This window comes from Exophiala dermatitidis (genome assembly GCF_000230625.1).
Source record: "Exophiala dermatitidis NIH/UT8656 unplaced genomic scaffold supercont1.7, whole genome shotgun sequence".
Classification (NCBI taxonomy): domain Eukaryota; kingdom Fungi; phylum Ascomycota; class Eurotiomycetes; order Chaetothyriales; family Herpotrichiellaceae; genus Exophiala; species Exophiala dermatitidis.
The window spans coordinates 1185603-1199050 of record NW_008751652.1 but is presented as its reverse complement, the minus strand read 5'-3'; the positions used below and the strand labels follow the sequence as shown (position 1 = coordinate 1199050).

The 13448-nt window shown below is 53.3% G+C and overlaps 4 protein-coding genes across 4 annotated transcripts; 3 read left to right on the top strand and 1 right to left on the bottom strand.

Annotated features, from left to right (window-relative positions):
* Window positions 1–712: 712 nt before the first annotated feature.
* HMPREF1120_08247 (uncharacterized protein) lies at window positions 713–1765 on the bottom strand (the record flags this gene model as incomplete). The annotated part of the gene is made up of 1 exon (XM_009162492.1): window positions 713–1765. The coding sequence occupies one exon, from the start codon at window positions 1763–1765 to the stop codon at window positions 713–715; it is 1053 nt and encodes a 350-aa protein (XP_009160740.1).
* Window positions 1766–2055: 290 nt separating this feature from the next.
* On the top strand, window positions 2056–7575 carry HMPREF1120_08246 (uncharacterized protein). Its single transcript, XM_009162491.1, has one exon. It carries the CDS (start codon window positions 2379–2381, stop codon window positions 6786–6788), a length of 4410 nt encoding a protein of 1469 aa, XP_009160739.1. The 5' UTR covers window positions 2056–2378; the 3' UTR covers window positions 6789–7575.
* A 906-nt stretch (window positions 7576–8481) lies between these two features.
* HMPREF1120_08245 (uncharacterized protein) lies at window positions 8482–9432 on the top strand (the record flags this gene model as incomplete). Its single annotated transcript, XM_009162490.1, has 1 exon — window positions 8482–9432. The coding sequence occupies one exon, from the start codon at window positions 8482–8484 to the stop codon at window positions 9430–9432; it is 951 nt and encodes a 316-aa protein (XP_009160738.1).
* A 493-nt stretch (window positions 9433–9925) lies between these two features.
* HMPREF1120_08244 (KRAB and SCAN domains-containing zinc finger protein) lies at window positions 9926–12605 on the top strand. Its single transcript, XM_009162489.1, has 3 exons — window positions 9926–10683; window positions 10734–10873; window positions 10931–12605. Exons 1-3 carry the CDS (start codon window positions 10197–10199, stop codon window positions 11756–11758), a joined length of 1455 nt encoding a protein of 484 aa, XP_009160737.1. The 5' UTR covers window positions 9926–10196; the 3' UTR covers window positions 11759–12605.
* The last annotated feature ends 843 nt before the right edge of the window (window positions 12606–13448 follow it).

Below are 13448 nucleotides of genomic sequence, written 5' to 3'. Positions count from 1 at the left end.
GCTATAATGTTTTTTTTTATATTGCTATGCTTATAACAAAGCAGCAAAAGTTGGGCGAAGACGGGCAGAACAAGCCCATAGATTGTGACTCAACCGTGGAGTTCATCTGAGAAAATGATGGGGAATGGATGGACCTGAGTCGCGGAACTCCGTACCCCCGGGGTGTGGAAGCCATTTCCAACGTGCCAGAATCCGCCTTGTTATGATTGGCTCGACAAAGAAGGGCTCAGAGATCCCATGCAGCATAATACTGAAGAGAGGCTTCAGGCACCAGAGGAAGCTCGAGACTGTTACCTTGACCGCAACGGGTTTCTTGGATAGCTTGATGGGCGGAAATCCGCGGCGTATATATATTCGTCAAGTCCAACAGGCCGTGTCCTCAAGAGAACGAACCGAAATCACCGTGGTCTTGTTCCTGACGTTTTATGATGTTGCCTCTTCAAAAGAACCATGGGATGCAGTGTAAAGTATTGTTACTGTACTTTTCCCGGTACCTGGGTAGTTGACAAGGCTGTGGTTGCTACGATTTCCGGAGAGCAAGGCTGTGTCTTGGCGGGAAAAGGCCGGTCCAAGTTGTCACCCTTTCAGAGTAATACGCGATTGATGCGCTCCTGGTTCGCTCGACTACTGGTAATGGTGAACAATGCTCTCCAATCGTCGTATCATCCCTAGTTCAATAGCTCGGCCATGCCTACTATGTCAAAGTCATCAGTCATGCAGAGTCATCTTTCTGCTTTCCTTTGCCGTGCCGCTGCTGTGCCTCGTCGTCCTCGCTGCTCGAAATGTCATCTTCCTCGTCATCAAAACCAGCAAAACGCCTGATGGGTTGTTTGGGCTTTGGCAGAAGATGAGACGGTATGTTGAGCTTATGTTGCAAAACCCAGATCGCGTCTGCATCTCCAGCCTCGGCTTCCATTCTCAACCGGGCCATTTCGTCCTCGTCCAACTCCATCAGGTCTTCTGCATCGCTGTCGTCTCCGCTCCCAGTGGCAGAACCTCCGCTCCCAGTGGCAGAACCTCCGCTCCCAGTGGCAGAACCTCCGCTCCCACTGCTTTCTGCATCTTGTGTTGAGAGCTCCGCGTGTTTCTCCTGCCCCTGCTCAGCCAACATGGCCGCCTTCACTGCATTCCTAACGTTTTCCCCGACCTCCTCCTTTTCTTCAACCCATTCATCGCTGAGCCCTTTTCGTCGACCGTCGGGACCTTTTCCGGCTCGCATATCGGCCTCCCTCTGCTCGGCCAACTCAATTATCTGTTCCCATCGCTTGCGCCGCTCCTCCTTTTCTTTCCGATCCATCTCCGGCTTGGTGGCAAGATATGTGGCCAGGTTCTTGGCCTCGGTGATCGTCCGCAGCCTCCGACCATCCAGGTTACGAGCACTGCCGGTGGCAAGTTCTGCATTCTGGCGCTTCTTTCGCGAAGACATGCGCCCTCCTGCAGCCCTGAGCTGAGATCCAAAACCACCCTTTCCGCCGATTAACGAGGCAGAAAGGCGGAGGGGAAGGATTGCAGTGCTGGAGGTCTGGCGACATGATGATGACGCGCTGAGATCGGCGACTGTGGTAGTAGAGGATGCATAGATCGGTCGGTTCGACGTGGAGGTAATTACAAGACGGTTGCTTTGTAGGAGACTTGAAGGCAGGAGGGCAGCAATAGTATCTAAGAGCTCCGCGGCAGTGCATGAGGCTGGCAGAGGCAGGCAAACCGTAGGTGGGAGCGACAAGCCGGGAAAAGAATCCAACAGAACATTGACGATGGGCTGCATGTTGGATTTGAACTGCGAAACAGCAGGACGAAAAGGCCGGAAGGAGTGGCTCTCAGCTAATGTAGTAGTTCCAGAAAAGCCACAGTAATGCTAGAGGATGGAAAAGTCGTTTGATCACTTTTGAACTGAGGTTGAAGTTGAAGTAGAAATGCAGTGCAGCCTCATCAGGTTCTGGACTGCGGCGATGAAGCTAGACCGGATTGGTGATGGGCACAGGATATTGGCGCTAACCGGATATGGACTCACGCAGTTCGTCCAAGTTCATTGACCAGCTTCTCACTTCCCTGTCGCGTCTTCCAAATGTTCGCACGGGATTCTTTATTCACAGAACTCTATTAAACGTACGACTCTTGTTACTGACTGGACATCTGACAGATTCTGGCTTCCCAAGACAATCGCGGCCATCCTTTGAAGCTCATGAATGTCCAGACGGCAAGTCGGCGCACTGACCCCGGACGCGCTCCACACAAGATCGTCCCATTGAAGGGGACCGACGGCTACTGCCACCGCCTGTCGAATAAGTCGACCAGGCTGTGACCACATTCCAACGGCCATAACCGACACCGCGGCGTTGAACCACACTGCAGACTAGAGAGTTTCAGCCTCCTCTATCATGCCCTGGCGGCCACTGCCTCTCTCCTATGCGGTAGCCATCTATCCTTTTCAGCCATTAGCTGCCTCTCCAGCCGAGCTACCTCTTCAAATCGGGGACCAACTGTATGTCATCGAGCAAGGAGGCAAGAATGGCGCCTGGTGCCGGGGCTATCTCGTGGCGCCGCCGTCGTTGTTGTCTGCCTTGAGCCCGGGCGCGAGAACCCCTGCCGATGCCCGGGTGTTCTCTGGCATCTTTCCCAAGTGTTGTATTGAGATTCGAGAGCAACTCGGTCCAGATGTAGCCCCCGTGCTTCAACCGGGGCAGGCTAAGCCTCCTGCCCCTGTGCCGATGTTGAAGATTGGGGATGACTCGCCAACTTCCTCAGCCGAACCTCTGGTGGACGAAATTGCTTCTTGTCTTCGAGAGTGGTACATCCTCCACTTACCGGAAGTGGTACTACGCCGCGATTATCGTCTACTTGACCAAATGTCCGAAATCACCAACCGTCTGGACTATGCTCGGCGCGAATTGCTCAACGATGTCCTCACCAGACAGGAGCGAGTGCGGGTCCGCGAGAATGCTGTTTGGGATTTGGTTCGGGGGAATAAGATGTTGAGCGGAGAAGTCATTGTCCGAAACCCCGCCAAGCAGGGTAGAATGTTGACTTCACAAGACTCGGCCATTGAAGTCTCCAAGCTACAGTCGATCATGAGCGTCCTCGATTCCCAACCCACCGAGAAATCCAAAGCCACCTCTCTCCACCATTGTCTGGTAGAGGTCAAATCGGTGCTAGGCTCAGAATTGGACGAGACGACGCTCAGTATGACCCTTTATGAGAGAACCGCCGAGGGCGCCTTGGTGCCGTTTTCAGAAACTTACAGCTCGGTGGCCCCCGGCAAGCTGAAGACTCTTCTGTCTGACCTCAGCACCAGAGATGTGGCGGACAATGGTCGCTTATTCCTAGTCATCAAGGTTATCGTCCCCGAGGCTCCTCGCAAACCGAAAAGACGGGTTTCAGAACGGCCACCGTCAAGGAACGGGACACTGCTTGGACAGAGACAGCTGTCACTTAATCGGAGACGGTCAAGTCTGATGTTTGGCAGGAAAAAGAATGCTGAAAAGACACAGTCTAGTCAAAATGGCCGGTTGACGCCAGCCGTGCACGAAAGGGCTTCCACCCCATCCATCATCGAAGAGGAGGAAGAAGGGGCCCCCTCAGTCGCTGGGCCTCCCGTACCTCGCACGATAGCCGTTGGAGTCCTGGATGTCGACAAGATTGTTAGGGAGGGGGAACCGCGAGAGGAGAGCGTTACCATATGGTCTGTTCCAGAGCGGGAAGATGAGAGACCACGACAGTCAGATCCCAGGCTCATCCAGCTATTGGATAATGCAAATAAAGCCCTTGTGGTGTCCAGCCGAGTGTCTACTGTCACGCTCGCTTTGACGCCTTTCAGTGCACCAGATGCAGATACGTTGATCAAGAACAATCCTACTTCCATGCACATGGTCGCCAAAACCCAGAAGATGGGATTCTCAGAAGCTCCTTCCAAGCCCCGATCGGACATCTATCTGAGAATAAACAAAGCGGCAATATCTCAAGGAGCTCTTTTGTCGCACCCCGAAGACTGCGCCGTGCCCCTTCGAGCGCGTTCGTTGCAGAACCTGCAATTGACCATGGAGGTTCGAGATGCTGCTGGACGGAGGGTAGAGCATTGCATATATCCATCATCCAATGGAGCTGGAGTAACCGCCTTCCGGACAAACGCTGTCGAGCTCGGCACCGCTTGGGACCAAACATTGTGCCTCCGGCTACCTGCTGACAAGGTCGCAGAGAGTCATGTCGTCTTGAGCATCGCGGATGCTGCCGAGTTCCCTTTCGCATTGGCCTGGATGCCACTATGGGATAAGCAAGCCTTCATCGCTGACGGCAAGCACTCCCTCATTCTTCATGCTTACGATAAAGTCACTTCTAGTGTTGCCCAGGGACGAGGGGCATATTTGTCTTTACCTTGGAATAACTCGAACTACAGAGTGGCATATGAAGGCACGATGGCCGAGATCGCCTCGGTGGAGGTCGAGACGTTGCTCTGCAGTACAGAATTCTCCCAGGATCGAAGGCTAGTCAGTCTGATCAACTGGAAGCATCAGAATTCGGTGCAGCTGTTGGACATGCTGCAGAAGTTGACGTTTGTTCCAGAGATCGAGGTTGTCAAGCAACTCAATGACGTGCTCGATGCGCTGTTTGGGATCCTTGTGCACAAATCAGGGGAATCCAAGTTCGAGGATCTGATCTTCAACGACATCGTTTGGGTTCTGGGGATTGTCCACGACCGGCGATATAATCTAGGCCCGTTGGTGGAACAGTATACCGAGAACCACTTCCGATCACCCTATGCAGCATCTTGTTTGATCCGGAGCTTTACGCGTCTCTTGCAGAGCGTCTCAGACCCACAAAGTGCTCGTGATATGAGAGCCTTGTTCAAGGTCGGGCGGGCTTTCATGAAAATCGTCATTGCATCCTACCAGCAACGACGGTTCGGGGCGGCACATTCGACAGGCACTGGCAGCGAGGAAAAGCATTCCACATTCAAGGAAGACCTACAGGCCATCTTCTTCGGTCTGCAGATGATGATGCGCAGCGAAACGGCCACCCTGGTGGGTAGCAAGACGCTGCTGGTGCAGAATTTCCACACCTGGCTGCCCGAGTTGTTGCCCGCGTTCAGCAAAGAAGAAGTCATCCAGATTGCCATTGAGCTCGTGGACTCGTGCGCAGAAGCGACTGGGAAGTTGGTCCTGTACCGGATTCTGCTGATATTGAATTACACCAAGTTAGATGCCATCTGGGTCGAAGACAAGGACCGCAAGATTCTAGTTAAGAATTGTGTCAGATGGCTCTCACCATACTGGGAGCAGAATGATCTGACTCAACATTGGCAGGAGCAGATCCGACTTTGCTGCTCCGTGGTGGCCGAGCTGACCCGCCTCCCGGGGGTTTATTTGTATGACTTCATGCCAAAACTGATCTTTGCCTACAGCGCCATCGCCAAAGAGCCGGTCAACAGGCATCGCTCGCTGTCGCTGCTCTTCCCGGACACCTACCCCTTTGTCACCAAGTCGGCCCCCGACTGCAACGATCAGTTCGAGGAACCGCTGATCGAGCTGGCTGGCCTTATGTCGACCATCATTAACATGAAGTCTCCCTTGGGAACAAGCTTGAAGTTGGAGGGACAGGATTTGTCAGAGTATGTTCACGCGGCACTCATCGTCTTACGCTCGCTGCTACAGAACCACGCGTATCCCTCGACTTGGCTTAGTCTGCACATCTACCATCACTCCTCGGCCATGGCCGTTCTGGAGCACCTTTTCTCGATTCTCACGTCGTCATGCCTTCCAGACCCCGAGGATGCAGATGATTTTGACATGCAGCTCTGGCGATCATTTTTGGACACCATCCTCCTCCTCGTCTCATCGCCGGCTCTGACCCTCGAGCTGTTCCCGGAGCAGAAGCGCCGCGCGGTCTGGAAGATCGCCGGTGACGTGCGTCAAGCGGGCGCCGACCTCCTCCGCAAGGCGTGGGAGAGTCTCGGCTGGGAAGCCACTGCGGACGACCAACGACGGTACAGCATCCACAAGCTCGGCGGGTACCAGGTCCAATATGTGCCGAGTCTGGTCGGCCCTGTGGTCCATCTCTGTCTGAGCATGCATGAAGGATTGCGCAAGGTCGCCGTCGAGATCTTGCAAACCATGATCGTGTCTGAATGGGCGCTGAGCGAAGACTTGGAGCCGATCGAGACTGAAATCATCGGCGCCCTCAACACCGTGCTCAAGGCCCGTACCGTCTCCGCCAATGAAGCAATCAGCCGCAAGCTGTTTATTTCAGAGCTGTTGGATCTCTTCGCCACGATCGCCAGTCAGCCTGACGACGCCTTGTGGACCGCCCTGGAGGATCTGGTCTCGACCGTCGAAGAACTCGTCGATTTGCTCACTTCGTCCGGCGACGATCCAGAAGACGATGATGACGTGCCATTGCAACACCAACAAGAACAATTACCACCACTGCCCTCAAGCAGCCCTACGTCCAACGGGCAACATGCTGCCAAAAATGGTCACTATCGGCAGCAGAGCAAGAAGGACACGGACGCCCACTCACAGACCTCCGAGGCCAAGGAGCTCGCCCGGGCCCGCCGGTCCATCGACGGCCTCAGCCCCTCCCAAGCCCAGCACGGTCGTGGAGGCCGAGAGTACGGCGTGCACGCCCTCGAGTGCTATAAACAACTCGCCGAGGAGTACGAGCGCACCGGGGACTATAAGCGGCTGGCCAAGACGTATCGCGCCATTGCGAGGATCCATGAGGCCAGAGCCGCTGCCCGAGAACTGGATGGTGGACAAAGAGGCGGGCAAGACGATGACATTGACGGAGACGAATAATTCCAAAAGAAATATGTTGCAGCGGAAAGAAAATATGTTGAACCTACCAGCGCGGTGTAGAAAGAGGTTTGTTTGATAAGCAGAGCCAGACCAGTGGGAGCTTTTGGATCGGGAATTAATCGAGTAGCTTGGATGAGACAGAACATTACAGTTATCAGGAGAGGTCTTAGAGCAAGCGGAATCCCCGGGCATGAGAGCCACGGTGGTCTTCTGTCTTGTACTCTGAAAACAACGGACGCGATTTGTTCCTTTGACTTGCAGGATATTCGACTTTATAGTCGGCCTAACTAGACTCCCAAAGCGAAAAAGTGGCAACCAAGAGATAAATATCCATCATAGACATGCGCTGCAGTCATACCGCGAGTCTTGAGAATGATCTACCTGTAGTCGCTCGACTGTGCGTCGATGCGCAGCTTGGATTGTCCGTGGGAGGCTCTTGCGGAGAGGGAACACAACGGCACCTAAGGCGGTGACACGCGGGCAGCTCACTGCCACGAGGCCGTCAGGGAGAGGCGGGCAGCGCATTGAGCACAGTCAATGCTGCGAGCTCCTCTTTGCCAAACAAACTGCCTGAACAGGAGACATAAACATGAGCCAAATACAAACAGTCTTGTCCTCAAAACAAACAGCGCACAAGCACACCACAATTTCTCCAGCAGAGATGTTTGGCATCTCCATAATCAGGCGATGGGTGTCTATCCAGAGCTGGATTGGGCAATTTCGATGTTGCCACCGTTCTGATCAGCTGTGGTGAAAGCAATAGATTCAATTAGATTGATCACTCTCCTAGACAACGTAAGCAACAGCTCCAATCTCGCGGATCACCTCGTGGTCAGTGTCAAAGTGGCGAAGACGTCTGTCTGGGTAAGCAAAGCACAGATGCACGGATGGTAGCTGGCGACCCAGCTTTTTATATTTGACAGCGTCGGTGCGCGAGTGACTAGGCATTAGCCGCAAGGCAGCACCAAATGGACACTCCAAATTTGGGATTGCTTTGATTACCTGTTATGATTGAGCAACACATTGCAAAAAACAGTAGGAGAATGTGACCTTGGTCGAAAGACATCCGGCTCAATCATCCGTCTGGGGCTCTTCGCATGCCCTGCCCTTGCGAGAACAGCCCAACGAGCCACCGAGATGTTGGTTAAAAGAGCGCTGACAATAATAATGAGTCCACGTATGTTCATGTCAAAGAGGTCACTGGAGCTTGTCATTGGGGTGCTTCCTACCCTCCAAACCGTTCATCCTGGAACCCTTTCGACCACGGCTGCACTGTGACCTACCGGTACCTGAAATTTCCTCTCTTGGTTTGCCAGCTGTCAGACCCAGGAGCAGGGACAATCCAGAAAGACGAGCTGCAAGTGATGGAGTGGGTAGACCCAGTGGTTCAGGAGTCAATGCGCGCAGCACTGGCGAAGAGTGGGTGAAGAGGAAGTGTCGAGCTGTCGAGGTGGGTTGTGAAGATGTTCTGACAGGCATTGGTGCCAGGGGTAGTTTCTTCTCTGCCGTTACTGACATCAGCTTTCCGGTGGCTCCGCCAGGCACTCCGCCTACAGCTTTTGACCAGGAGTTCAGCCGGAAGGTATCCCGCCAAACTCGATCGTCTGCGCATAGAGCATAGATTAATCGTCGTAGCTATCGGTAACGAGCTACAGTGAGATGAAAGGATACCTGCTGCAACGAAGGAGTAGAAATGGAGAACGGGGCCAAGGAGGCCACGCTGCGTAACAGATCGAGCAGGGTGCCGAAACGGGGCAGAGCAGGGATGTCAGCGATGTCAGACTGGACGAAGAAGGCTGTAGATTGCCGGAAAGATGAAGTTCTCGCATTGAAGCAGATGGGAGAGTGGGCTGTCGTGAGCTGTCGGCTGTCGCAGTGGAACAGAATTGGACGAGGAGGATTCCATTTGCAGTCGAGTTGCAGCCAAGACGCGCCTGCCGTCTGCCGGGTTGCGCCTGCCATTCGTCAGCCCCTCCGAAATCCAGACGCAGATCGAGGAAGGTGCGTCTGGGTGCGTCTGGCAGCAGTCACGACTGTTGGCTTCCAACTCAATTACTGCATGGAAATCAATCGGCGCAGTGGCAGAAAAAAGACTCCCACCATACAGTGTATCCACGGCCACTCCATCACATCACCAAACGATCATCCATCCGTCGGCTCCAGCTCCAGCTCCAGCTTCCGCAGGTGCCATGCCTCCGCCATCCTCGCCGTGTCGTCGACGACTAGTCGCGACGATAGTCCAGGCACAGATCTCAGCAATCTCGTCGTCTCCATGACTACCTCAACGGCGGTGCTCAATCCATCTCCACGTTGCTCACGAGACAGACGCGCTCGAGCCCGTTCTCGCCCGGTGCAGAGACGTCAACCCGCCCGTCACTTTGCCATCACCGCGGTCACTCCCATCAGTTGCCTCAAAGACATCCATCGCCGCAAGATTGCAAAACAGAGATCCTCTCCCGAGTGCCCTATCCTCGCCACGGACCGCCGCTCAGATACTCACTACAAAGACCACTTGGAGCCCGTGTTCAACTGTCGTACCATCCTTCATCTTCTCCATACCCACACGCTTGGATCGCACTCTCTGGCCATCATCAGTACTTGCGGAGGGCAAGAGTCACAGCCTGCTCAGAACGTCGCGGAGTGAGTGCCCGTCTGGAAGACTACACCATCGTGGATAGCAACAGAAGCCCGTGGCGCGTTGGACCTGCTGGACACACATACAAACCAAGGATCCACCACGATTGTGTGAACGGACTTCTACTATTGGGACTCGATCATTGAACAACTCCAGAGTTTGGGGAAGAAAGGACCTAACACGACTGTTCATCGTCTGTACATATCGAACAAACACCAATACTGGGCTCATAGTGTCGTCGATCTACCGAGACCTAGACCCGTGCCTTAGCCTCATTGCTCCTGTGACCAAGCGAATATTGGCTATACTGTGGCGTCATACGCGACAGACACCTCAATAATTCACAAAGGCGACTGTCTCGGAAAGGGTATTGGTGGTTGCCAAGGCATACATACCAGAAGCCCTGTTGCCCTTGTTTTGCATTCCGATCGAATGTTGGCAATTCATTAGCCAACCCTTGAACCACTTCTTCTTTCTCACCATTTTTTTCGAACTTCCAATTCATCGCCAATTATTCAATTTCAGGTGAGTGCCGTTGCATGAGGATTACGTCTTATTCCCTAAATGGTTCTTTTGAGCAATATGGACTGTGCTTGGTCCTATCAGCTGCCAATGGGCGGAGGGACCTACTAGACCCAAGAGGCTATCCGGAAGCGCGCCTTGACCCCCCCTCCTCCACTTAGCACTGATCCCTTGAGGGCCAAGGTGTTCATGAACATCTGGATTCCCATCTTTCCCCATCATCTCTTCTGCATCAATTGCTGACCGACGAAATGCAGACCTCAGGCTTCCGATTCAACGCAGGTCAATTTCCAAAGCCTCAGAACGGCATTGCAGTTCAGCAGGCTTCACGACCGCCGCCAGCATTTCCTGCCAAGGGAGGAATGGACATTGGAGGACTTCTCAACGCCAGGAATGCAGCTGCCGCCGACGCGGAGTTAAGACGTCAACTACAGCAATCAATGCAGATGAACGGCGGCGTGGCATACAGCATGAGCCACAACCAAGGCCCGACGATGGCTCACCATCCACAGCATACCATGCAACCACCCAGTGGATTGCCATACGGTGCTTTGGGTCAGCATCAGCACAACCCACAGATGTACGCGCAGAGCTACATCCCTCGTCAACAGGAGAATCAAAACGCGCTCGACGACAACTTTGGCGCGATCAAACCAAAGCCCGTGGGCGCACCGAAGGCATTCGCATGCAGTACTTGTCAGAAGGGCTTCGCGAGGCGAAGTGATCTTGCCCGACACGGTATGTTTTACGGTTTTGTGTCTAGGGGATCCGGCTGATGATCGCTCCAGAACGGATTCACAGCGGTATCAGGCCTCACGCCTGTGATTACCCGGGATGCGGCAAACAATTCATCCAGAGATCAGCTCTTACGGTGCACGCAAGAGTTCATACGGGCGAGAAACCTCACATGTGCGAGCGTTGCGGAAAGGTCAGTTTGGTTTCTGGTCGATGGCTGGTACTACAATTGCTAACAAGACCACTACAGCCCTTCTCCGACTCGAGTTCACTTGCGCGACACAGAAGAATCCATTCCGGCAAGCGACCGTACAAATGCCCGTATGCCAATTGCCAGAAAACGTTCACAAGGCGGACGACTCTGACCAGGCATATGAATCATCATACGGGCACGATCGAGCAAGCAGCAGCAGAGACTAACGCCAAACTATCGACCACGCAGGCCCAGAGTCAGTCCCTCTATGGATCCACATCCGGCTCATCAAGGAACTCGACGGCTTCGCCCGCCGATAGGCAACTCTCAGTCTCGCCCAACACTGCACTGCCTGCAGCGACCAATCAAATGCAGAGGCAAGGGTCAGACTATGGATACATTTCTCAAAACCATTCGTTGCCTCCACACATGAGGACGGATTTTCAGCAGAATGCATCACGCCAAAGTCCATCTCTCGGTGGCCACAACCTTCACAACTACACCAGCGCTCCTCAGCAGCAAAGGCCAACCACATCGAACCCTTCCAACTACGGCCCACCGCGGCCTATGGAGCCCCCTGCAACCGGCACAGGCAGTGGTGGCGCTTCCCCTCATATGGGAGCCCTCGGATGGGGATCTCCCAACGCTGGAAATCTTCCCAACCCTCCTACGATGGACAACTATGCTTATCCTGACCCTGGCTACGGCGGTCACCCCATGTATTATCCGGGCAGCAGCATTCGGCGACCGCAAAGCACCGAACCGGAAGGGTACGACATTCGAGCGCGACACCCTCATATGGCTCACCACGTGCCGATTACAGCCGATTGGAGTGCCATGCCGATAGCTGTCCAGGATCATCGGCAAGAACGATATGTGATGTAGCCAAGTCACATTTGAAGGATTCTTGACCCGTTTTGAGATGGATCAGTTCGTCCCACACTAGAGGGCGCGCTCAATTATTCTGGGCCTGGCTCCAACAAAATGGAGTTTTGGACCATTCTCGCTGACCGGCCCTCCCGAGCGCGCCGAAAGCAGCTGAGGCGCTCCGAGCGCACAGCCGTTGTTTTGTCATGATACCCCGGAAAGGTCATTTTGCGTTTGATTATTCCGTCATGGATTCGCCGGATTTTGTGGTTTTTTACACTTCATTGTACGATATTCATGAGTCTCAATTAATGGAACCAGGAGCAGGAGCAGGAGCAGGAACAGGAACAGGAACAGGGTGGATCAGGACTCGAATCAGCGTGATAGGAACTATTGTACAAACGACGTTTTTTTCTTCAGAAAAGGGAGTCGAGAGGCTGTGGAACTCTGTGGGATCTCGAACGGCAGTGGCTGGTGAAGCACTAGCCTTGCGACGCACAGGCATCATGGTGATCATGGCGCAATATAGGCTTGAGGTGTGTGCGGATCCGGAGGCGTCTGGAGTTTTGTTGCATCGAATGGCAGTGGCGGCATTGGGTCATGCCAGGTTGAAATCGTTTGAGCGTGGGGCTTGGATGCCAGGACTATTGCTTTGTCGCGTTCAATCAATTCACCATTTATTGCGTCTAGCATGGCGGATTGGAGTCAGGTCTGCCCACTTCTGACGTGTAACGTAGATACATGAGGGACCAAGTACGAATGTTGTACCTTGCATGGGTCCTCAGCCCCCCTCCCCCTCAGCCTAGACAGCCTACACAGCCTAGACACTCTAAGGGGTGGCCTCATGAGGCGGCAGTTGGTTGCAATTAGATCTCTTCACTTCGGATAATCGGGCAGGTTTGGTGTTGCAGTAGTTGAGAAGTTTACTTGAAGATAAAGTTCGGCGAGGCATGGCAAGCCTGGCGAGAAGATGGTAGGGAGGCATCGTGGTCTGACATGCGATGCGGATAGATGGATGGATTACATTTCCTGTCGTATGGATTTGGGTTGCGCATGTTTTTTCTGAATTGAGTGAGCAACTCGTTCAGTCAGGATTGTAGTCACCTACGTGTTCTTGTCGTCAGACAGATCGAGGGTATGTTGGCTCTGCTCCGCCTTCTGGTCGTTGGATTTGGCCCTTCTCTGCCCAATTTTCCCACATCAGATCTACAATAATGCAATGCTACATGTTAGTTGTACTGTGATGGGCTTTGATGGAGTCTGACCAGACTGTCCAACGTTGTATTATGATCTCGCGAGTCGAGCCTGATAGGGGGACCTTTCAGAGAAGATGATGGGGTGGAGCAAGATCACCACTGAACTCGAGGACATTTCTCCCACTACAACTAGAACTTGGAATCGGAAATCAAAACGATGCCATCATCCGTTGACTCGACATGACTCGATGCCATTATTTATTCGATGAGCGCTGCCAGTGTTGAACAATATCATGTCCTATTGTATCATATTGTATCATATCAATCATGTGTGCCTTTATCCACAGCATTCGGTGATCGGTAGTACCACCAGAGTTTGAACCCGACTACTACAATTGTCGTAGTACTGTTAGAAGAAGTAGTAGTAGTAGTAGTAGTAGTAGTAGTAGTAGTAGTAGTAGTAGTAGTAGTAGTAGTAGTAGTAGTAGTAGTAGTAGTAGTAGTAGTAGTAG

What these genes read in the sequence shown, in the direction of transcription:
- HMPREF1120_08246 (XM_009162491.1), top strand. Translation starts at nt 2,379, where the DNA reads ATGCCCTGGCGGCCACTGCCTCTCTCCTATGCGGTAGCCATCTATCCT.
- HMPREF1120_08244 (XM_009162489.1), top strand. Translation starts at nt 10,197, where the DNA reads ATGCAGACCTCAGGCTTCCGATTCAACGCAGGTCAATTTCCAAAGCCT. An exon ending in AAGTGATCTTGCCCGACACG is followed by an intron (nt 10,684 to 10,733) that starts GTATGTTTTACG and finishes TGATCGCTCCAG; the next exon opens with AACGGATTCACAGCGGTATC. An exon ending in TGTGCGAGCGTTGCGGAAAG is followed by an intron (nt 10,874 to 10,930) that starts GTCAGTTTGGTT and finishes AGACCACTACAG; the next exon opens with CCCTTCTCCGACTCGAGTTC.